General features: G+C 40.5%; 1 protein-coding gene across 7 annotated transcripts in view; it reads left to right on the top strand.

Moving 5' to 3' along the window:
- The first annotated feature begins 62 nt into the window (after positions 1 to 62).
- Apoo (apolipoprotein O) overlaps positions 63 to 25,429 on the top strand; it is a 53,559-nt gene continuing 28,192 nt past the window's right edge. For 4 of the 7 annotated variants that reach the window (XR_013048095.1, XR_013048096.1, XR_013048094.1 and 1 more), the window contains exons 1-5: positions 63 to 209; positions 14,514 to 14,621; positions 16,915 to 17,034; positions 21,349 to 21,403; positions 24,395 to 24,490. Coding sequence is in view for 4 of the 7 variants with exons in the window: in XM_006990108.4 (XP_006990170.1) it covers positions 201 to 209; positions 14,514 to 14,621; positions 16,915 to 17,034; positions 21,349 to 21,403; positions 24,395 to 24,490 (388 nt within the window). In the remaining 3 variants the exon portion in view is untranslated. Of the gene's footprint in view, positions 210 to 2,050; positions 2,124 to 2,349; positions 2,430 to 2,534; positions 2,600 to 14,513; positions 14,622 to 16,914; positions 17,035 to 21,348; positions 21,404 to 24,394; positions 24,491 to 25,429 lie in introns of those variants that run through there. The other 3 variants (XM_042268708.2, XM_076562128.1, XM_006990109.4) reach the window with 3 other exon arrangements.

The following is a 25,429-nucleotide window of genomic DNA, read 5'->3' as shown; positions in this document are numbered from 1 at the left end:
TAGGCAACTCAAACACGCCACCTAGTGGAGTTGGACTGGAGCTTTTGGCGGGTTTTGGAGGGCAGAACATCATCATCTCGTGCACCACAGCCTGTTCGCGGTCCAAGGAATCAGGATCTAACCCGGCCTCCGTAGTCGCTTTCTCTAGTGGGTGGGGCCAGAGGAGGGGTGACCCCGCCGGAGCCGCGGCTGCCAGCGACATGTTCAAGGTGAGAACGTGGAGCCGGGTCACAGCTGTTATCTCCCCCTCTCAGACTACGGGAGCCTTTCCTACGCTCCCGTGGGACCTCTGGGGATCAGACTCGGCCCCCCCGAGGCTTTGCCCACCTCCGGGCTGGCTAAGTCCTGGCCCAGCGATTCATTCACTGCCTGGTACCAGCACCTGTGAGGTTGAGGCATGGAACCCTAGATGGGTGGGATGGGCCCTTGAGTAGGTCTCTCGCGAATGGAACATTTTGAAGACTTAAGACGCCGCTATAGTACCCACTTCCTCGGCTCATGCCCTTTTGGGGTCGTGGGTAGGATGAGGCCAGGTCCCAGGTCCGGGCAGGAGGCTTTGGTTGCTTGGCAGGATCAGGTTTCAGAACCTGGCATGGCGGGTGGGGGAGGGTCAGCTTCGGAGGATGTCGGGGAGGCTGGGGAGGGAAAGGCTAAGAGTAGGGGAAGCTGGAGCTTACTCCCTAGTGAGCATTAGTGTGGAAAAGTCGACTCTTATCCCCTCCCTTACAGTTTTTTTTTGAACTCCTGTACTCCGTAAGACATTTACAGTGAAGACGTTCAAAAACCTGTATTTTATCATAAAGTTATTCTTTCTTAAAAATCAGTTATATTTTGTCATTAAAAAAAAATTACAGGCCGGGCGGTGGTGGCGCACGCCTTTAATCCCAGCACTCGGGAGGCAGAGCCAGGTGGATCTCTGTGAGTTCGAGGCCAGCCTGGGCTACCAAGTGAGTCTCAGGAAAGGCGCAAAGCTACACAGAGAAACCCTGTCTCGGAAAAAAAAAAAAAATTACAGGCTGTGCGTGCCTTTTATCCCAGCACTCAGGAGGCAGAGGCAGGTGAGTTCGAGGCCAGCCTGGTTTACATAGCGATTTCTAGGACAACCAGGCTTACATAAAGAGACCCTTTCTTTTTTTTTAAAAAAAAAAAGCAGCAACAACAAAAAACCAAACCAAACCAAACCAAAAAACAACAAGCAGCTAGAAATCTATAAAATCAACACTCCAAGAAACATTTACAGAATAGTGCTAATAAAATCTCAAATTTATGCTACCCATTTAAAAGTTTCCTGCAGCCACAGTGTTTGGGGCACATTAATAAGGGCTGCAAAATCAGACCATGGTTTCTGTCTTCCAGTGCTGTGGTATTGCCAGTTTCTAGATATATGATAATGGACATGTCATTTAACTCCTGACTGTGGTTTTCTGTTGGTGAAATTAAGGTAATAAAAATCTAATTGTTACACCAAAACTAAACAGAGAACTGAGGAAAATTCTCTCACTAAACTCAGAGAAAGGATGCACACTGAACTCATTAGTTTGTTGGCTCAGTGTCCTCAAAGACCTGACTCTTCTGGGTTTACTGTGGCATTGTCAGCTTTCCTTCCAGTTACAAGATGACAGCCAGTAACAATACTTTGTCATTCATTAGGGGAAGAGGAGAGGATAACACTCCCATGCTTGGATTATGTTTTTCCTTCAGGTCTGATTGGACCAACATAGGTCAGGTGTCTGTCCCTAGCCCAATAGCAGTTACCAGGGGAATGTTGGGCTCTGGTTAGCTTAAGTTAAACAGGATCGTTTTGCTTAAACATATGGGAAAGGAATGGTTTCATGAACACAGTGGGGTTCTTTTGGGAGGAAGAGGTGTAATGGAAACTGAATCTGCAACCAGCAATGCCCCTGTCAGGTATATTCATAGGAGTCTGTGAACATGTTCATTGACTTGGGCTCTTTGAAAATCTTCCATGATCGTCATACATATTAAATTTATTGATGGAAATGAAAGATTAGCATAGATTGATGACTCATAAGTTTTTTTTACAGGAGGGAGAAAGAGGGAAGGAAAAGGATGTGATTGTAGAACCACTATGGTTCTCAACTGACTGGTACCACTCCCTTTGGGTATGTTTTGGAAATTTCAGGGGTTGCTTTTTGTGTCTTTAGTTGTGTTGAACATTTGTTTTGGTTTTTATTTTTTATTTTATGTATATTAGTGTTTTGCTTGCATGTATGTCTGTGTACCACATACTTGCCTGGTGCTCACAGAGGCCAGAAGAGAGCACATGATTCCCTGGAACTGGAGTTACAGATGGTTGTCAGATGCCATGTGGGTGCTGGGAATGGAACCTGGGTCCACTTCTCCTCTCAGTGCTGGGCCCCTGTCTGGTGCAGACCCATACAGACCCTGTGCATGATGCAGCAGTCTCTGTGAGTTCATATGTGTGTCTGTTATGCTGTGTTTAGAAGGCCTTGTTTCCTTGGTGTCCTCCATCCCCTTTGGCTCTTACAATCTTTCCTCCTCCTCTTCCACAGGGTTCCCTGAGCCCTGAGGGGAGGGATTTGATGGAGACGTCCCATTTAGGACTGAGTGTTCCAAGGTCTGTCACTCTCTGAATATTGTTCAATTGTGAGTCTCTGTATTTGTTCCCATCTGCTACAGCAGGAAGCTTCTCTGATAGTGGCTGAGCAAGGCACTGATCTATGAGTATAGCAGGATGTCATTAGGAGTCATTTTATTGCTACATTCCTTTAGCAGAACAGTAGTATTTGGTTTTCCCTTATGTCCATAGGCTTATCAAGTGTCAGGGTCTTGGCCACCGGAGCAGTGTCAGGCATGGGTGCATCTCATGGAGTGGGCCTTAGTTCCAATCAGATAGTGGTTGGCTGCCCCACAACTTCCGAACCACTGTTGCACCAGCCTATCTTGCAGGCTGGTCGTCATTGTAGATCACAGGGTTTGTAGCTGGGCTGGTGTTTACTTTTCTCCTCTGGTTATACAGAGTGCCTTCCAGTATTATATTATGTGTAAAAATAAGTATATATCATATATAAATGAAATCATGTGTGTTAGTGAATGAAAAATTTTATTGTGATACCAGGTATTAGCAGTTGAGAGCCACAGTCCATCAAACTTTAATGTGCATGTGACTTGTTAAAATCTAGATTGGGATGGGGCCTCAGATTCTCCCTTTTTTTTGGAGCATCTCAGTGTCATTTGCTGCTGGTCATCACACTTTGAATAGTTAAGAATTTATTTAGTAAGATCCTTAGTGCATGTTCCCTATGTTTTTGAAGTTGATGACTTCATGAATGGGGTAGGATTTGGAAGAGGCACGGACTAGGGACCAAAAAAAGGGGTTGCAAAGGCTCTGCTGAGAATTTTGCTACTATAAGTCTCTGCTTAGAGGGGACAGAATAAATGGTAGGATTGGTCTGGCTTTGGGAATTGCCAGCTTGGGGAGACTAGGACTTGAAGGTACAAGGCTTGATAGTGTAGGTGTTGGTAAGGAAGTACAATGTGTGTAGCTTGTTATGGTATTTTCAATGTTTAAACTGTGACCGTTGTTTTCTTTTTAAAATTGTATTATTTATTTATGTGTATGTATGTGTGTTTATGTACATGCCCAAGGAAGTCAGAGAAGTGTTTGCTCCCTGAAGCTGGAGTTGCAGGTGTTTGTGAGCTGCCTGATGTGGATGCTGGGAATTGAACTGGGTCCTCTGTAAGAATAGTAAAAATAATATGTACTCTTAACCACCGAACCATTTCTCCAGCCCTGTGACCATTGTTTTTATTGGCTATTCATGATCAGGACAGTAGGGAGCATTATGGATTTAAAAAAACACATTTGAAAAGTGTGCCAGTATTTGGATTCTGTTGTTGGAAGCAGTTTTTTTTTTTTGTGTTGTAGCAGGAAGTTTGAAACCTGAATACATGAATCCAGTCCTCATGTGCAATACTAGAGTTTCTTCATTTCACAGATTTTATTTATCACTGGCTATGGCCTGGGCATAGTTAGTTAATATTCTGTGGAATACAAGTGAAACGACTCAGTTCTTATGTAGAAGAGAGTTCCTAAATCTAGCCAGGCATCACAGTTATTTAAGATATAATTTCTAGGGCCCTTCACATAGTTCAGTTTTACTTTAAAAAATAATTATTTTTATTTTTTTCACTTGTGTGTGTGGGAGTGAATGCCATGTGTATGCTGGTGCTATTGGAGGCCTGAAGAGGGCTTTGGATCCCTTGGAGCTGGAGTTAGAAGTAGTTGTGAGCTGCTTCATGTGGGTCCTATAGAAGAGCAGGAAGCATTGTTTACTGCTTGGTCATCTCTCTAGTCCCCAAGATTTATTTGTTAGGTGGAATCCAGTGATCTTCTAGGGAATTGTGAAACTTTGGTTTCAATCTCACATGTGATTATTGGTACAGATAAAGTAAGTACATTATAATGAAGTGGGTCTCCACCTAGACTGCGTGTTTGAGTCATCCGTGAAGCTTAAGGAAGTTTCCATGACCAGTGTGGACTCTAGACCATGGACATCAGAATCTCCAAAGGTGGAGTCTAGGCAGCTAGTTTGTGGAGCATTTGTGAAACTTTGAGAACTAACATAGAACACATAGAACACCAGCAGTGGGTATCAGACTTTATAAAGAACATGTTTGCTCAGACCTTTGATGTTAACCAGCCAAGGTTGAAAAGGTTTTCTTTCTTTCTTTTTATGATTTATTTATTTATGTATGTATATGAATACTCTATTTGCATGTGTGCCTGCTTGGCAGAAGCAAGTATCAGATCCCATTGTAAATGGTTGTGAGAGCTGGGTGGTGGTGGCACACACCTTTAATCCCAGCACTCGGGAGGCAGAGGCAGGAGGATCTTTGTGAGTTCGAGGCCAGTCTGGTCTAGAGTTCCAGGACAGGCTCCAAAGCTACACAAACCTGCCTTGAAAAAACAAAAACAAAAACAAAAAAAAAATAAAATAAATGGTTGTGACCCACTATGTGGTTGTTGGGAATTGAACCTCTGCAAGAGCAGCCAGTGTTCCTAACTGCTGAGCCATCTTTCTAGCCCTGAATGGGTTTTCCAAACAGAGAAGAAAATCCTCACACAAACACTGTGGAGGAGCTGACATGGTGGCGCATGTCTTTTATCCCAGCACTCAGGAGGCAGAGGCAGGTGGATCTCTGAGTTAGGTGCCAGCTTGGTCTGCATGGTAGGTTCCAGGACAGCCAGGACTATATAGAAAGATCCTGTCTCAAAAAACAAAACCAAAACCAAACCCCCCCCCCAAAACCAAAATAAAACCAAAAAACAAACAAACAAAACAAAAGGAGTCAGTGGAGAATTGCGTGCAATGTTAAGACCTTGAACAACTCCACATTAAAGAGAGGTATTAACATAATCTTAAAGCAAATGTTGTAGAACTTTTGCTAAGTTTCCCCCTCGTTTATGCTTGTTTTGTTAGGAAACTTCAGCAGTGCCACTTTTTTGTTTGTGCCTCCACTGCCTGGCCAGTGCTAGTTTCTTAATGTGGCTTTTGTGTTCCCTGTACACTAAGACTTGGAGAAGGAAGATTTTAGAACAAGGGTTGAGTTTTTAATATGCTCTAACTGAATATTAAGGGGTATTTTATGGTACAGTTATGCATTAGTATACTTATATGATGAGTGAATTTTCTTTAAAGTTGATTTGAAGTGGTTACTTGTTTTAAGACTTCTTTTGAGAATCCTTGAAGCAATGTAGTATAATTTATAATTGACCTTAGCCAAAACACTCAGGAGTAATGCACTATGTTTTATTCAGAGCCCATAGTAGTTCCCACCTAAGGATTTTTTTTTGGGGGGGGTCTTGGTTTTGTAAAGATGAGGAGTCCTCTGTGGGTGCTAGAGAGATTCAGGCAATCATGCCAGATGTCTTATTTGGGAGGACTACTCAGTGGATTGTATTTCAGATGTCTATTCATATTGAGCAGTCTTTTAATGGACCTAGCAAAGGATCTTTTTCCCCATTCCACAAATGTCAGTCTTTGTGAAATAGCAACCTGTATTCTTCTGTGCTGCTCAATGAATCGCTTTTCACATTCTTGTATTATGACCTAGATTAGGCTGGTAAGGAAGCAAAGAGGGATACAAGGACTCGAGCAGCTCTCCTACACTGTGCATCGTGACTTATGGCACCTCTGAGCTTGTTTTTAGGATCTGTTCAGGTTGCTGAATATAGCCCGAATATTATTTATCTTGTCTTTATTCCTTTTTAAGCAAAGATTTTTTTTTTTTACCATAAATCCAGATTGTCATCAACTAATTGAATCTTAGACATGTCTTTTGCTTAAATTTTCAGTTTTCTTTAAAGCACAAAAAAGCATGAGTAGCTGAGATGAGGCTGAAAGGAGGTTCTCATTAGAGTTCAGAGTTCTGTGTAGATGGTGCTGCATTTGGGAGATGAAACCTAGGTTTAGAAATATTTCACATTGATAAGATAGTGCTTCCTATTAAATAATGTGTATTTTTAGTTATATAGGTGCATTGCTTGAAGTAAATGAATATTCCTCTGCAATTTTTCCTTCCTGTATTTCCTTAGCTTAGAAAAGGTTGAGTGGATCTTAGGATGGCATTCAGAGAGGGCAGAGGATGGAGGGAGAGGCCTTTTTGGAGTTTTGGGCATTCTGCAATCAATTTCTATCTGGATGAGGAAGTTCAGAATACATTTGGAGCCCAGTCAATTACGTGTCATGTGTGTTCCAAGTCTGTGACTCAAAACCTGACTCAATGAACAATAATCACACTCTTTGGCCAGGAGATTTCTTTCCTGTTTATTACACAAGTTTGTTACTTTTCTATGTATATTTGACAAAATCAGATAGCTATTTTTACAGGATTAAAACAATGAAACAATTACAGATGAAATGTATTTTCTTTGCTTTATTGGTGTAATTTTGTAGTGATATTTGTCCCTTGACCCCAGAAAAAAAATAAAATGGTTTTCTGTGAGGAAAAGATACTAATCTTTTTTTCAAGCCTCATTTTTTCTTTGCTTATCTTTTAAGATTATAGTCTTTATAGTAGATACAGAAGAATTAGGAAATATCAGCTACTTTGGCACAAAACTACAGAATTGAAAGCTTCTCATAAATAGTTCTGTTTGCAATAGCAGGAAGTAGTTTTTCTTCTTGTTTCCTTTTTTTTTTTTTGTTTAGGCAGGGTCTCAAATAGACTGGCTTCAGACTTGCTGAATAGCTGTGACTGTCCTTGAACATTTAAATTTTTTTAGATTTATTTATATTATTTTATGTGTATGAGTATTTTGCCTGCATGTAGATAGGTGTACCATGTGTGTGCTGATTAATGTATTTATAAAAAATTATTTTCCTTCATTTGGAAGGATCTTCATACTTTGTGGTATAGTTTTTCGAAAATCTTCAGGAGCCAGCTAGTTTTACTCCTTTGTGTGTTGTAAACAAATCAATATTGACCTCAAGAACTTCAAGACATGCAGATTCTACTTAAGAATCCCCTTTAATAGCCCCACTCCTAGGCAACCACAGGTAGCATCTTTGCAGACACTTTTCTGAGCATACCTATATATACCCTTGGTATGACCTTTTAAAAATATCAATGGAATTATTCTGCAGTCTACCTCCCCTACTTTTAAAAACAAATGTCATTTTACAGCTTTTGTTCTTTTTCTTTTTAAAAAGGATTTATTTATTATTTTATGTGTTAGAGTGTTTGCTTTGATGTGTGTGTGTACACTGTGTGTGTGCCTGGTGCTTGTGGAAACCTGAAGAGGGCATCCAGTGCCCTGGAGCTGGAGTTACAGACAGTTGTGAGCTGCCATATGGGTTCTGGAAATCGAACCTGGGTCCTGTGGAAGAGCAATTAGTGCTCTTAACCACTGAGCCATCATCTCTCCAGCTCTGCTTTCTTGTTCTTATTTTCAATATACAGAAAATGAATTTCTTATAGTCTTAAATTTTGATCCAGAGGCATTTAGAAATGGAAGCTGTGATTGCATATGAAAAGTGAATTTCATTTTTTAATATGCTATGTAAATGGTGGCAATAAATTCTGGCTACATATGATTTATCAAGGTTACTTCTTAGAAAATACCTATTTTTAAAATAAGTTTATAACTAATACTGAAATACTGTTTCATTTAAAAAGTCCAAATGGTACAGATAGTGGTCACACTTCCGTTGTCTGCCTCCCTTTCACCCCCTACCCAGAGCAAGCCTCTGTTGTGTTGGATGTGTGCCCATCATAGAAACGCTGGGGAAGGCTTAGAGGTGTAGCTCAGTGGTGGCACATTTGACTTGTTTGCATACAAAGCTGGGGAGGCTGTGTAACATGGAGATACCCATTGAGTGTCTGTTATAGGGAAAGATAGTCTGTTTTGATGCTTCTAGAGTTGTGAGTGAATTGAAATGTTTCTCTTTACTTTTAATTCAGTTTACAAGAAATTATTAGTAATGTTCCTATGGACACCTATGTAGTGTTATTTGGACCAAATTGTTGATTGTTTTCGTCAGTTTGTTTTAGCTTAAAAATCTCACATATCTAAACTTTTGGTTTTATGTTAATTATTTAGAACAAGAATAACCTTGAAAGTGTAGTCAGTTTTCATAGACTTAAAAAAAATCCATTTCACATTTTAAAAATGTATGAGTGTTTTTGCCTGCTTGCATGTCTGTGTACTATGTGTGTGCCTGGTGCCCACAGAGACCAGAAGAGGTCATTAGATCCTTGAAACTAGTTACAGACAGTTGTGAGCTGTTGTGTGGGTGCTGGGAATGGAACCTGGGTCCTCTGGAAGAGCATCCAGTGCTCTTAGTCACTAAGCCGTCTGTTCAGCTCCCCCATTTCAGAGTTTTACTTCTTAAACAACTGGAGAGTCAAAAGTAAAGGTTTTTAGTGTGCATGGTATGGAAGATGAAACCCAGGGTCTTGAAGCATACTAGACACAGTGGTACCCTGCCACTGAGCTACATTATTATACCCTCAGTCATAGGAGCATTCTCTTTCAAATGAATAAATGTGTTGAGAATGGAAGCTATTGGAGAAAAGATGAATAATTGAATAATCAGTATAACATTTTGAGGGAAAACGTGGTTATACCTCTTTTTGTAAGTATAAGAATATCTAATTTTAAATGACATTTACTTTAAAAATGTTCAAGTAACATTTATTTCCCACAGGGATTTAAAATGATTTTATGTAATGTTGGAAAGAGCTTCACATTTTAGTGTACAGGTTATATGACAGTCAGGCAAGTGATATAATAGCTAGAATGCAATAATGAAAGCGTTAGAGCCAGGTATGATGGTACATGCTCATAATCTCAGCACTCAGGATCCAGAGGCAGGAGGATGGAGAGTTCAAGGTCAATTGGGGCCAGGTAGGAAGACACTTGAAAATAAACATAAAGCATTATAGATTTGTTCATACAATTTTTGCAACCAAATTACTTTGATTAGGTTATAGTTGAAATTCTGACTTTGATATTAAAAGGAACTTGATTGAAATGATTTTTAATATTACAAAAGTAGCAGCTGTTAAATGGGGTCCCAGATAGCATCTGTGGCTATAGCTGCAAAGATTGTGGTGTGTTCCAAAAATCATCCCCATGTTTTAAACCATTGGTTTCTTTTGTTACTGCTCTTTCCAGAGGCCATTCCCAGTTACACTGACTCTAAGCATCAGTCTGTTGGGTGGCTTTGCTAAATGAAAGATGTACATACTTTTGTGATTATTGTCTATTTTAAAATACATTTAGGGACTGGGAATAGAATGCAGTTGGTTGAGTGCTTTGCCTCTTATGTGCAAAGCCCTAGATTCTTATAAACGGGGCATGGTGGATCACACAGATAATTCCAACAGGTAGAGATGAGGATCAGAAGTTAAGGGTCATCTCTGGCTAAATATCAAGTTCAAAGCTAGGCTGGACTACTAAGACTCTGTCTCAAAAAGTAAAATTGTAGTCTAGGATGTAGCTTACTGGTAGAGAGTTTGCCTAGCATGCCTAAGGGCCTGAGTTCTAGTCTTGGTACCACCATAACCATAAAACAAAAGTCCACAATTTGTTAAAAGAAAAAAGAAGAACAAAGAAAAGAAAAAGTGCTGGAGAGAAGTTCAGCAGTGAAAGCACCTGCTGTTCTTTCAGAAGATCAGAGTTTGGTTCCCAGAGCCCACATCAGGTGACTCACAAGCACCTGTAACTCCTGCCAACACAACAAAGAAATACATCTTTAAAAATCAAAAGCCGCCGGGCGGTGGTGGCGCACGCCTTTAATCCCAGCACTCGGGAGGCAGAGGCAGGCGGATCTTTGTGAGTTCGAGGCCAGCCTGGACTACCAAGTGAGTTCCAGGAAAGGCGCAAAGCTACACAGAGAAACCCTGTCTCGAAAAAACCAAAAAAAAAAAAAAAAAAAAAAATCAAAAGCCACGGCCGGGCGGTGGTGGCGCACGCCTTTAATCCCAGCACTTGGGAGGCAGAGCCAGGCGGATCTCTGTGAGTTCGAGGCCAGCCTGGTCTACCAAGTGAGCTCCAGGAAAGGCGCAAAGCTACACAGAGAAACCCTGTCTCGAAAAACCAAAAAAAAAAAAAAAAAAAAAAAAATCAAAAGCCACATTTGTTCATGGAGGGAGATAGAAGGCTGATAGAAGGTTAAGGTAGTAGTTGAGGATTAAGAGTGGAGTGTCAGGGCTGGGGATGTAGCTCAAGTGGTATAGAGCACTTGCCTAGCATGCACAAGCCCCTAGGTTTAATCCCTAGTACCCCTCCTCAAGGAAAGGAGGAGAAGGAAGAGGAGAATATTAGTTGTACCTTGATTAAGATGGGAGGATATTCTGGAGTATAAATTAATCATGCTATTGTTTTTAATGTTTTAGACAATTTTCATTTCAGTTTATTGTCTTTAAAATGTTCTTAAAAATAAGTGCACTTGATTCTTCAGACTAGCTTATGGTGAGTATCTGTTCCCTAAGCATTTTGTAGAATGGTGATTTTTGAAACTTGCCTTGTGGTGGGAATACATTATTGGGTTCCTTTAGATCTACTGAGTCAGACTCTTTAGAGGAAAGTGATGGAATCTGCTTTTCAAACAGTCTTCTGATGATTCTGAAACCCTGCATGTCCATAGGCACACAAAACGCCTTTCATTGAAAAGGAAAGAGCTACATAATCTAAATGGAAAGCCTAGTAAGATGAAAGGTATGTACTTCTGGGAAAATAAATAAAGGACCTTGTCTTAGGGCTATCACTGTTGTGCTGAAACACCGTGACCAAAAGCAAGTTGGGGAGGAAAGGGCTTATGCTTTCACACTGTAGTTCATAACTGAAGGAAGCCAGGGCAGGAACCTGGAGGCAGGAGCTGATGCAGTGGCCATGGAGGGGTGCTGCGTACTGGTTTGTTCTCCATAGTGTACTCAGCCTGCTTTCTTAGAGAGCCTAGGGATGGCACCACCCACAATGGGCTGGGCCCTCCCACAATAATCACAAATTAAGAAAATGACCCACACGCTAAACTGCAGCCTGATTTTATGGAGACATTTTCTCAGTTGAGAGAGGTTCTCATCTCTCAAATGACTGTAGCTTGTGTCAAGTTGACATAAAACCGGTCAGCATGGGCCTCCTCCTTAAAAACGAAGAGACTATCCACTGGATACTCCATAGAATTAGAAGGCAAGTTGCCAGGGGTTTGGGGATTTGGAAGCATCTTAATTAACTTGAGTTTTCCATTTGTTTTTAAAGCAGTTTTAAAGGGATAGTAATGTGGTCCCCAAGCTGCAAAATTCTGGGCGGTACTCTTTAACTTGCAAAGCAGCAAAAACAGTTTAGCTTTCTGTGTACCCATTATGATCTGAATGTTTATGGCCTTGCCAGATTTATTGTCTTGGCTAACTGCCAGGAATCTACTCTTGTGGCTAGAGCTGAAGAATTAGTCTATGCCTGAGTCTTATTTGGTTTTTGTTTGAGACAGGGCCTGGCTGTGAGGCCTAGGCTGGTCTTGCTCTCACTCTCTAGCCCAGGGTTGACCTTGTGCTCAAGAAGTCTGCATACTTGGCTGCCTGGGTTTTTGAGTAACCTAAGTTTCTCAGAAGCTTTTCAGCCAGGGACCATATCTGCTTTATTGTGTCTGACATCCAGCAGCTGTGCACGAAACATCGATTTGGAAATCAAGTTCTGGTTGGTTCTTCTAATTGTTATCATGTATAATCCTACTTACCAGGCTGGATTGGTTTTGTAATCAATCATAAGTCCTTGTCAAGCTTCAGAAGGGAGAGACAAAGAAACGGCAAGGTATTTAAGATAATGGCAACCACTAGCTATGGTGGCACATGCCTGTAATGCCAGCTACTTGATTGGCAAAGGAAGGAGGATGGCCTTTTTTTTGTTTGTTTGTTGTTTTCTTTGTGAATAATGGCATCCTACACCTTTCCAGCATTTAGTGGGGCCCCATCTAAGCAAATACTGGTGCAGTTGCTTAGTTTCTTGTGACTATTAAGTCCCTGGTGGGCTCTGTGAAATAGAAGTTGAAAGAGGGTCTGCACTAGAGAATGTATCGTATTAGAGAAATTGTGCTGGAGAAGAGAATCACACCAGAGCGAAAGATTTAGCCACATGGGCAAGGGAACTCTGACAGTCCTCCTGGGGCTTGCAGAGCTGAGATGGCAATTCAGCTTTTGTTTGAGTCAATTTTTAGTTCTCTGCCTCAGTTTGGGCCTTATTTAGCTATCTTCAAAACCTCTGACAAGCTAATATATTAGAGTTCTTACTTTGAGAGTGCCAAGCAGCTGAATTCTTGCAGTAAGGATTTGTATTACCAAGTGGCTTAGTCTTTTGTATTATAGTTACTGCAGATCTTAGTACTATGATTTCTAAGATGCTAAAACATGGCTAGGTAGATAGAACGATGTCCTTCACTATTCTCTCTTCTATTCCCGTGTCTCATAACAGGCAATGAATGAGCAGTTGTTGAACATCTCTTTTGTGCTAGGCCCAGCTGTAGCAGTAGAAATAGGAGTCAGACACACCTTATTCTCAGAGGGACTCCAACCTGCTAGGCGAATTTGATAGGCATAAGTACATGGACAGATAAAAACGTAAAGTAAAAGCATGACTCCTCCCTGCTTTTAGAAAAAAGACATAGCAATCAGCGAACCCAGGTAGCTGGAAAACAGCACGAGAAAAATACAGAAAGTTTATGTTTTGTGACCAGAGTCAGAGTGAGGATAGGGAAAGTGGTCGTGGCTGGTTATAGCAAATCTTTGGTTCACATAAAAGTCCTAGGTAATAAGTACAAAAATCTCAAGTAAAGATAGAAAGAATCTAATTAGGGATGTAGTTTAGATTGATCGTTATGGTTTCCCCTGTGGTGATTTGAATCCATAGATGGCTAGGCAACCATTTAGGTTGCTGCTAAAAACAATCCAGGAAAGAAATGAGGGCTCAAGGAAGGCCAGCACAGGAGGGATAAAGAAGAGCAAGTAGAAGTGAGATCATTTAATAGGCACAATCACCAGAACTTAGTGACCAAAAGGAGTGATGGTGGTGGTGAAGATGACCTTGAGATTTAATTGTAATTTTTTTTTTTGAGACAGGATTTCACTGTGTAGCCCTGGCTGTCCTGGAACTCACTCTGTAGCCCAGGCTGGCCTCAAACTTATAGAGATCCGCCTGCCTCTGCCTTCTGAGTGCTGGGGTTAAAGGTGTGCACCACCGCCACCAGCTGCTTATTTTTAGTCTTAAATGGGCAGAAAGGCATGTAACACACACACACACACACACACACACACACACACACACGCGTATGTGTATATATATGTGCAATGTTTTGAAGTATGCATATATTATAGTATGTTTAAATGGAGGTAATTAACTTGTTCATTATTTCATATTGTACTCTTATTTCAGTGTAATCTAAAAATACTGAACTGATAGAAGCAGATAGGAGAATGGTAACAACCAGTGGCTGGGATTTGAATTGAGGAAGGTTATCAGTCAAAGGATACAAAATTTTAAGAAGATACAGTTGGAAAGATCTATTACACAGCACAGTGATTATAGTTAATATTGATCTATTGTCTTCTGAGAGTGAATTTCAAATGATCTCAGAGTTTCTGGTGAGATTGTTACCATTCCTGAGACACGATGTAGAGAAAGAAAGGTGGGTATGAGGGGAAAATGGTGAGTTAGAGTTGGATGTTTTTCAGAGATGTATATATCTATCGTATATAGATTGGTATCAGTTTGCCTAGCTGTGTCTTTTTAAATTTTTCAGTTGAAGGCTTTGGAACTTTGATCTTTGAGAAATTAAGATGAAGTTTTGAAATTTGAACTCATCCGGAACACATGCTTATATTTTGACATCCTCAGAATTTCCGAAATGCATTTACTTTTCAGAAAGGGCACTAAGCTTTTCTGGGTGGGAATGGCTGAGGGTATCGGCCTTCTGACTTTGTCGTACTTGCTTTGTAGCATGGAGAAAAGATTTAAGATTACCTTTGCATTTCAGGTAATTCAGAGATGTGTGGGGCCAGCCAGCCTGAGCCTGCTCACCTTCAGAGTCTATGCAGCACCCAAAAAGGACTCACCTCACAAGAATTACATGAAGGTTGATGAGGTAATGTGCTGATACTGTATGGTACAGAGTGAACATCTGATTTAGTTAGGAGAACTTTTATAAATTATGTTTCAAGATTTAGTTTTACTCTTTGAGGTACTGGATACTAACGTATACCCTTAGCACACTGAAAATATTTGAAAGGAAGACATATACATTTCCTGATAGTTTATTTGTTTTATCTGTTGGAAATTGCTGAACTCTGTTTTTTTCACAGATGGTAGTAGAATGTAGCTAGGAGCATAATTAAGGAATAGCTCATAGATTTAGTTTTTAGTGGAGAACTTACTATATCCTAGTGGATTTTAAACACAGCTCACTTTTCCTTTTTCTTAGTACATACCTATTTTTTTTTAATTCGAGAAATTTTTTTCATACAGCGTATTTTGATCACTGTTTTTCCACCCCCAACTCTTCCTAGATCCTTTCCACCTGTCCACCCACCCAACTAACTCTACACTTCCCTTTCTTTAGAAAATGAGTAGACAGACAGAAAAACCAACCAAATCATAATTTAAAAAAAAAACCAAAAACCACAAGAAACATTTCTCTCTCCATAAAAACAAAATTGGAAACTATAATATACAGAAAAAGGCCAGTAAGAAAATAAAATGCCCAAACAAAGCAATATGGGACAAAGTCTACAAAAATACCATTGAATTCATTTTGTGTTGGCCATTTACTGCTAGGTATGGGACCTGTTCTTTTTGTTTTGTTTTGTTTTTTGAGACAGCATTTCTCTGTAGTTTTTGTGCCTGTCTTGGATCTTGCTCTGTAGACCAGGCTGGCCTCGAACTCACAGAGATCCACCTGGCTCTGCATCCTGGGTGCTGGGATTAAAGGTGTGTGCCACTGCCGCCTGATGGGACCTGTTCTTAAATGTGTTTAATATCCCTAGTGAGACTCCACTGGAGAGAACTAATTTTTCCTTTGCAAGAGGTAGTCAATTGGAGACAGCTTCTTGGTTAGGGATAGTAGCCTGTGTCTACTTTCCCCTCTCAGCACTGGGACCCTGTCTAGCTTGAACCTGTGCAGGCCCTGTGCATGCTGGCTTCATATGTGTTCCAGTCCTCTTGTGTCTGGAAGACACTGTTTCACTGTCCTCCATCCCCTCTCTTTCTTCCAGCTCTCCTCTTCTGTATACTTCCCAGAGCCGAGGGCAGGGCTTGGTGAAGACATCCCATTAGGACAGAGTGTTCCAAAATCTCTCACTCTCTGTCTACTATCCAGTTGTGGGGCTCTGTACAACTTACTTTTCAGAGTGGCCTGCCTGATTCTAGACTACTCAGCAAGCTAAGAAAACTTTTCACATTTTTCTTTCAAAGAAGCTTAAGTAAATATTATTATATAATAGTCAGTGAAATAAGACATCTTTTCTTCATCATTTATATTCTTTTTTTTTTTTTGTCTGTACCTCCCAGTAATTATTTGGATTTTTTATTTTCTTCAATTTCTGTTGCCTTGGAATAAAATGATGTACAGGTGCCCCTAGTGGCCAGGCAAGGTTACTTGAATGGTGTTTACATAAAGCCAGTGAGCTTCTTTTTTCCCTTCCTCTCCTCTCAGGCTTTAGAACAGTAGCATTGTCAACAGGAAGAGGTGGCTAGTAGTGTCTACTGAGAAGGCTCTTTTCTAGGTGGACAATGAATTTGTTCGCCTGCTTTGATCAGTAGCATTCTGATATTGGATCCATGTAATCAATTATTCTTCATTTCCTCTCAGCTTTTTTTCTTAAAAACAAAACAAAATTCAAGGGCTGGTAATATGACTCAGTGATAAAAGCACTTGCTGCCAAGCCTGATGACTTAGTTCGATCCCTGAGACCCACATGGTAGGAGAAACCTGACTCTCAGAAAGTTGTTTTCAGACCACTGCCACACATGCCCCATGACATGTGCCCTCCCCGCAAATAAACCTCCTCCATTTACCCTTTAGCATAGTAGAATAGTTTGAGGTCAGACACCAGGTACCAATCTGTAAAGTGGATAAGGGGACTGGAGGTGCTTGCCTTGCTTGCTTGAGGCCTAGGGTCAGTAGTTACTCCACACTCCCAAAACAAAACAGTGGATAGAGTAGATAGGGAGAAGCCAGGACACTGTGTAGTCCTGCCCTCTTGGCCTTGGCCTTATTGAGGAAGCAAGGCACGCAGATCATCTGAAGGAAAGTTAGAGGTTGCATACAGCCCTTAAGGTAACTGGTATTTACAAATTATTGGCAATATTAACCTACAAAATTGATCATATGTTACATAGTCTCATAGTATATGCTTTTCTTTTTGTTTTAATATGTGTAGCTTTCACTCTACTCAGTTCCTGAGAATCAATCTAAATATGTGGAGGAGCCAAGGACTCAACTTGAAGAAAACATCTCACAACTCCGACATCAGTGTGAGCCATATACAAGTTGGTGTCAGGTACATCTACTTAAGAGTTAATAGTGAAAAGTCTATATTGTTTGTATGTTTGAATTTTTAGTTTTATAATTTATTTATTAATTACTATTTATTTATTAATGACTGTTTATTTATTGATTTATTTTAGTTTCTTAGGATCTCACTCTGTAGGGTTGGCCTGGAATTGACTACATTGTCCTCAGACTGGCTGGTGATCTTCCTGCCTCATTGACCAGCATAGGTGCTGGAATTACAGCTGTAAGCAAGCCATCAGGCACAGCCCTGACTGCATGTTTTAGAAAAAGGTGTAATAAAGAGTCCAAAGTTAAGAGCGTCCGACTTATAAGTGTTCTTAAATGCTAAGCAGAGAGCAGATGCAATGAAATCTGGCATCGTGGTGGCAGCAAGGGGGATTTCCCTCTCACCAGAAAGGTTGTGGCACCTTGACTGGAGAGCAGAGGGCAAAGGATTACCTTGTTGGTTTGTTAGTATAAAGCTGTTGTGTGTATCAGGGAAAACATGGAACACTACTGGAAGGAAATGAATCAAACATAAACATGTATATCAAAATTGTGATGTTGGGATGGAGAGAGGGCTCAGTTATTAGTGAGGACCTGGGGTCGGTCCCTAGTACCCACTAAAAGGTAGGCATGGTGGCAGAGACTGCAGTCCCAGTACTAGGGTAACAGTTTGCTATATCCCTGGAGCTCACTGCCAGCCTAATCAGCAACACCAAGGTCCTGCTGAGACATCCATCTTAATAAACAAGGTAGATGGCTGCCGAGGAATGACACCCAAGGGTGACTTTTGACTTCCTCACAACATGTGCACACATGTGTGAATACCTGTACCCAAACTTGCACTCACACAGGCAACACAAACCTGTATACACACCACATACCTGTACATGCTTATCATGTATACACATATAGAAAATTGAGATTTCTTTCTCCCTCTAGAAATTCTACAAATCACTACAGGCTGGGCATTTGTAATCCAAGATTAATTTGGATTTAGATTTTCATACTAGGGATGTTCAATCTATAAATGCAAAAACTCAGAAAGCCAAAATCTCTGAAACCTAACAAACATCTGTTCCTATATATTTCAGATAAGGGATACTCATACAGACATGACTACCTAGGTGTGGTGGCACACCTTTAATCCCAGCACTCTGTGGGCAGAGTTAGGCAGATCTCTGTGAGGTCTGAGGCCAGCCTGGTCTACATAGTTCTGGGACAGCCAGGGCTACACAGAGAGACCCTGTCTGAAAAACAAACAAGCAAGGAAAACCAACCAACCAAACTTTGGTGAACTGTTCACTCCAGTGGCTTCTCTCCTTGCTCATGTTTTAGGTTCCAGGCATTTGTTGTTATGGACGTGAATGTATTCTGATTTTAAGTCATCTGAAACCAAAGTTTGCCTTATTATGGTATCTACCTTCTATTACAGCACTCAAATACTCTTTAGCCATGGCTGGGGTTTTTTGTTAAAATTTAAATTTCATCAATTATGCCATTGCTGAACTACCAATTGAAAGAAAGCACACACACAAGCTCTATCAACGATGTAAGTAAGCACAGTAGACACACTCTTTACTACTGAGCTGTCCCCTGGCCCGTTTTCTTGTGTAATGAAGACATTTTTGTCAGCTGGTTGTGGTGGCACACACCTGTGAGCGCAGCACTAAAGATGCTGAAGCAGGGTGGTTGCTGCAAGGTTGGAGCCTGCCTAGGCTACATAAGGAGACCCTGTCTTAGGAAAAAAAGGACTTTGTCTCTTTACCTTTCAACTTGAGATTTTTTTTTTTAAATACTTTTTTTCTGTGATACTTGGTGCAACAGAATATCTGTCTACATCATATGCTGGTTATTAACATGCTTATTTTAATACTGATAAACAGGAAACTTTTCTTGTAATTAGGATGGCTTTATTAGGTACATTGACTTCTTCATGAAGAATGAAATTTCTTGTTCTTTCTTGAAGAACTGATCGAAACTTTAAAATGGCAAAATGATTAAGCCAGCAAAAGAAATAGACTGTCCCTCTAGACTTTGATATATAGTTCTCTCTTTCTCTCTGTCTGTCTCTGTCTCTCTGTCTCTCTTTCTCCGTCTCTGTCTCTGTCTCTCTCTCTCTCTTTGGTTTTTTGAGACAGGGTTTCTCTGTGTAGTTTTGGTGCCTGTCCTAGATCTCTCTCTGTAGACCAGGCTGGCCTCGAACTCACAGAGATCTGCCTGGTTCTGCTTCCTGAGTGCTGGGATTAAAGGCATGCGCCACCGCCGCCTGGCAGTTTTTTCTCTTTTTAAAAAGATGGATTTTATTATTTGTATGTGTGTTTGTGTGTGTATGTGTGCATATATGTGCACCTGTGAGAGTGTATGCACACATGGAGGCCAGAAGAGAGCATCAGGTTGCTCAGAGCTGGAGTTATAGGTGTTTTGGGGATAGCTGGCTTGTTAAATGGGTGCTGGGATCTGAACTCTAGACTTCATGACTATACCACAAGCGTTAACAACTGAGCCATATCTCCAGTCCTCTGTTTTTTCTTTCTACAGATGGAAAAAAGCAGGTGTAGTCAACATGAAAACAATAGTTGCTTTTTAATGAAGTGATATCAGTTCTTCCCATCCTCCTCCACGTTCAGCATTATACAAGTCCATTTAAAAGTATGTGGATAACTAGTTCTGATTTGGACCAGCATTTATAAAACAATCCTTTCCTAAGTGACAGCTAGTTCTGATACTTTTTGATAATTCCTGTATTTTTTTCCTTCTCCACTGTAGAGTTCTTGAAGGTTCTTTTAGCTAAGTCCTCATTTCCTTTAGGACCATTTGATATTAATGTATAAGGCATTTTTTAAATCTTTATTTATTATTTACTTTATATGTATGGGGGTTTTGCTTGCATGTATGTCTGTGCACCACGTGGGTGAGAGTGTCCTGTTCCCTGGATTATAGTTACAGATGGCTGTGAGCCACTATCCAGAAGCTGACAATCAAACCCAGGTCTTCTGCAAGAGTATAACTGCTGAGCCATTGCTCCAGCCCCATGTACAATCCATTTTATTGGTTGCACCTTTATTTTGTTTTGGGGTGGGGACCTGTTGATTTGTTTGCTTGCCAGAGCTAGTGATAAAGCTCAGTTCCTTACTCATGCTAGGTAAGCACTGCCACTGAGGGGTATCTCTAGCTCCTCAAAGCCATTGTATTGGTAAGAGAATGTTGATAACTTCTTTTACTTTAGGATTGGGATATCCTTTTAAAATTGACTTATCAACTCATTGCTCAGTAAAGCTGCCCATTCCTGTTTCAAAGCAGCATTTTCCAAATGTAGGCCTTAAAATCATGGCAAATAATAAAATAGCCTTGATTTGAAAGACAGTGTTAATAATCTCATGGGCAAAGGATCACCTCTGATTATCAAGAAGGTCAATTTTGTCTTGTTTTTAGGATTTTTTTTTTTTTTTAGTTTTTTTGAGACAGGGTTTCTCTGTGTAGCTTTCTGCCTTTCCTGGAACTCACTCTGTAGACCATGCTGGCCTCGAAATCACAGAGATCCTCCTGGCTCTGCCTCCTGAGTGCTGGGACTAAAGGTGTGCGCCATCACCGCCCGGCTTTTTTTTGTTATTTTTAAGTGTGTGTCTCTGTGTGTCTGTCTATGTGTGTGGATATGTATACCTGACTTAAAGTGTCTGTGAGGAACAAAGGCATTGAATCCTCCTGGAGCTTGAGTTACACTTAGTTGTAAGCCACCAGACATGGGTGTTGGGAATTGAACTCTTGTCCTATGCAAAAAAAAGGATTTATTTATTTAATGTATGTCTGTATGAGGGTGTGAGATCCTCTGGAAGTGGAATTACAAACAGTTGTGAACTGCCATGTGGGTGCTGGGAATTGAACCTGGGTCCTCTGGAAGAGCAGTCAGTGCTGGTGGTAACCTCTGTGCCATCTCTCCAGCCCAAAATGTGTGCTTTTAACCACTGAGCTGGTTATCTCTCTAACTCCTCAATTTTCTTATTTCCTTCAGTCTTAGGAGTTAGAGGAGTAGGTTGTTCAAAAAACATTCTACTGAAATCTTTGCTGCCTGTGGCAATAGTAAAGCATTCTGATGAACAGGCTACTAGTGAAAGGGAAATTACAAAAGATAAAAAAGGCAGTAAAACTGAAAGTAGATCACTTTGTTTACAAACTGTTAATAGCTAGAGGTGGAGCTCAATGGTAGATTATATGCTTAATCTGCTGGAGGCCCAAGATTCATCCCTAACACTGAACAGGGTTAATAATGATTCCAATCAACAAACCCTACTCATTCTGTTTCTTTTTATCTTCTTAGGAAATATACTCCCAAACTAGACCCAGGGTGGAACGCTTCTTCCAGTGGGGATTAGGTAAGTTGAGTTTTAATGAGGCACAATCAGTTACTTCATCCTATTGAACTATTGAACTGGGTTTTCATGACTAGGTATTGGAGACCATAGAGTCATTGAAATTGAATAGAAACATTTAGAGCTATGTAGATGTTTTCTGGAAGACAATCTATGTTTGAATCAGATTTCAGAGTAGTAGTTCATGAATCTCTTCAACATTATTAGGATTGTTGGGCTAGCAAGTGCTTGTGCCCTGAATTAAACAAAAAAACGTTCAGGCTGGGGATATGTAGTTCAGTAGCAGAATGTTTTCTTAGCATATGTGAGGGCCAGTGCTAAAAAAAAATTGCAGTGTGAGCTTACTCCTCACCAGATTTTCTGAATCATAGTAATTCATTAGTTGCCATTAATAAATGTTGCACAGGCCCGGCGTGGTGGCTCATGCCTTTAATCCCAATACTCAGGAGGCAGAGGCAAAGGCAGGTGGATCTCTGCAATTTCAAGGGAGCTTCTTCTATATAGTGAGCTCCAGGACAGCCAGAACTACATAGAGCCTGTCTAAAAAAAGAAAAACCCCAAAACAAACAAACAAAAACTTTTTTTAAAAAAAAGCTGTACAAATCTAAGTTCAGGAAGGAACCGAGCTTCTGTGTTTGGGAGAGGTTTTTCCATAAATAGTAGTGTTCTTACATTTTTTTACATTTTATTGTCCTTGATTGTGTCTCACTTATGGGCACTTACCATGTGCACCCACAGACTGAGTTTATGATCTATGTTTTGTCTAATTTCAGCCTGGAATTAGTTAAGTAGTAGAGATATTGACAAGTATTTAATTCTCTTTAGGATATCTCAACACATTAAAGTCTTGCTTTTCCAGGGGTTTGTTCTCATGGCAGAATAAGATCTATAACTGAGGAGTGACCCTCACTGTTAACCTGTCATTTCCCACTGATTAATGGCAGCAGGCATTATTTGAGATATTTGTTTTTCTCCTCCTGAACACAGAGTTACTACAAAGACTCTTAGAAGAAGCATTCCATTATAGCAAGACAGTGAGTCCATTTTCCAGCAGTCACACCTAAGGCATATAGCCAGAAGAAGCTAGGCTTTGGCTTCAGGTGCAGTCTTAAAACATGTCTAAGCAATGCACCATGAGGGGACATATATTCTGTGTGGGGAGAATATACACACATGAATGTGAAGTACAAGGTACCCTAGGATGAGATAGCAAGGGTGGTGCAGAGAATAACATCTGATGGTACTTCAGAGAAGGAGGCAGGGTCTATGCTGATGAGCTTAGGATGAGCTTTCCAGAGGAGACAGTGCCTAAGCAGGCTCTAATTCGCTGGGAGACTGGCTCCATAGAGAGGAGAGGAGAGGAGACATAGTGCAAATCCAAATCCTAAGACATACTTAGGCATGGCAAATAAGGTCATGTGTTGTATTATTTATTTTATGAGTAGGCTCACTGGTGTATTTATTTTTAAGTTATTAAATTCTGTCACCACCAAGAGTGGCTATTTATTTCCAGCATCACTTTTGTTCTAATTTGCTTTTTATTGCTGTGACAAATACCATGACCAAAGCAAGTTGGAGAGGAAAGGGTTTATTCCAGGTTACAGTCTATAGCCCATCATGGAGGGAAGTCAGGGCAGGAACTGAAGCAGAGACCATGGAGGGGAGCTACTTACTGACTTGCTCCCCATGGCTTGCTCAGCCTGTTTTCTTTTCTTTTTCACACTAAGACAATTTTATTTTTTCTTTTGTTGAAAATAGATTTTTTTCACATAGTATATCCTGATTACAGTTTCCCCTCCCTCTTCTCCCAGTTTATCCCCACATCCCCTCCTTTCTGGATCCACTCCCTTTCTGTCTCTAATTAGAAAACAAACAGACTTCTAAGAGATAACATTATAATATAATAAGATAAAACAAAAACTAACACATTGGAATTTGACAAAACAAACAGAAGGAAAAGAGCCCCAGAGAAGGCACAAGAATCAGAGACTCACTTGTTTGCGTACTTAGGAATCCCATAAACTAAACTGGAAGCTGTAATATATAAGCAAAGGACCTGGTGCAGACCTGGCCAGGCCCTGTGCATGCTGCTTCAGTTTCTGTGAGTTCATGTGAGCTTTGCTCATGTTAATTCAGAGGACCTTGTTTTTTGGTGTCTTCCAACCCCTCTGGCTCTTACACTATTTCTGCCTCCTCTTCTGTGGGGTCCCTGAGCCTCGAGGGGAGGGATTTGATAGAAACTTCCCATTTAGGGCTGAGTGTTCCAAGGTTTCTCATTCAGTTTGCTTCCTTATAGCAGTCAGGACCACTTTCCTATGGGTGGCCCCACCCCAAGTAAGATGGGCCTTCCCATATCATCAGCCATTAATCAAGAAAATGCCCCATAGACTTGCCTACAAGCCATTCTGATAGAGTCCTTTTTTAAATTGAAGTTCCTCTTGCCAGATGACCTTGTGTCCAGTTGACTAGAACCTAGCCATCGCAAATTTTCCTTCATTATCCAAATATATTGTTCTTGAGTTCAAATAGAAAGTTCGGATGGCAAAGGATGCTTTCTTTTATGAGTTGAATGTGTTTGGTTCCTGAAAGAATGTATTGAAAAGAAGCATATTGACACACACAGTTGGCTCTGGTGGTGTGTATCCAGAATCCCATCACTCAGCAGTTCCAGGCCTGTTGGGGATATAATGCAAGTTTAAATTCAGCATGGGCCACATAGCCAGACTATCTTTAAAAAAGTGTGAGCTGGTCTTGCTGACACACACCTCCAATCCGAACACTTGGGAGGTGAGGTGGGATGATCATGAGTTCAAAGCCTCTCCGTACTAAATGAAACCAGACTTAAGAAACCAAAATACAAATGTCTGTTAGCAGAAAGCAAAGGATGGGTGGTTGGGAAACATTTGGTACTGTGTGTCTAGTTATGTATGAAGTTTTTGCTTTGGGTTTAATGAGTAATTTATGGAGTTATTTCCCAATCTGATTCTATTGTAGACAACTATGATTATCTCCAAAGTGCACCTCCTGGATTTTTCCCAAGACTTGGTGTTATTGGTTTTGCTGGTTTTATTGGACTCCTTTTTGCTAGAGGTAGGTACAATTTTGTAGGTTTATTCCCCAGTCAGTTTATATGGGAGAGATGGGATATATGTTAGGTTCTTTATCTATATTTACTTGTTTTCTGATTGGTTGGTTCCTAAATGTGGACTTCTTAACATATAATTCATTTCCTTGTTCACCCCATTACATTTGATGTTAAACATACGTAGAAATTGTATATTCTTGGTAAGAAAAAGAAATTAGTTATAATTAATAAGCACATCTGCATGTTCAAAGTTCAAATATCTATTGCTCTTTGGTATAGAAAAAATCTTTCACACCTGTCAAACTGTAAATGTTGGAACTGTTAAGATCAGGCTATTAATCAGCAAGTAGGACAGTGATTTACTAGTTTTTTAACTTCTTCAGCTGTCACACCTTCAGTAAGTGAACTTTACAAATGCTTACAATTAAAGAACCTCGTAAGTATCCCCAAATATTACTGTAAGGGGCTGGGCTGGATACCTCTGGTAGGATGCTTGCCTAGTGTGCTTGAGGCCCTAGGTTCTACCCCAAGACAAGAAAATATTACTCTCTTTTACTGCTGTATCACAAAATGGTGGTAAAAGGTTTCTCTTTGAAGAAATTATTTTTATGATATATCTGGAATTTTACTAGTTGTAAAATAAATGTTTATGGCATAAAATGCACATATTACAAGAATTCTGATTAGAAGCTTAGTGTGATGGGTCATACCTGTAATTCTAGCTTTCAGGAGGCTGAGGCAAGAAGCTTGCCTTAAGACCAGTCTGGGCTACATAGTGAGTTCCAGGCCAGCCTGGCCTACAGACTGAGATTCTCTCTCAAACAAAACACATCAAACAAAAATTCCAAATAGAAATATCCCAACAAAGAACTCTGTAATCTGACCACCATAAAAGAGAAGCAGAGATTTATAGCGGTTGCTCTAAGGCTTCCCTCTTTGTGCAG

This window comes from Peromyscus maniculatus, chromosome X (genome assembly GCF_049852395.1).
Source record: "Peromyscus maniculatus bairdii isolate BWxNUB_F1_BW_parent chromosome X, HU_Pman_BW_mat_3.1, whole genome shotgun sequence".
In the NCBI taxonomy this organism is placed as follows: domain Eukaryota; kingdom Metazoa; phylum Chordata; class Mammalia; order Rodentia; family Cricetidae; genus Peromyscus; species Peromyscus maniculatus.
This window is presented reverse-complemented; position numbering and strand designations above follow the sequence as displayed.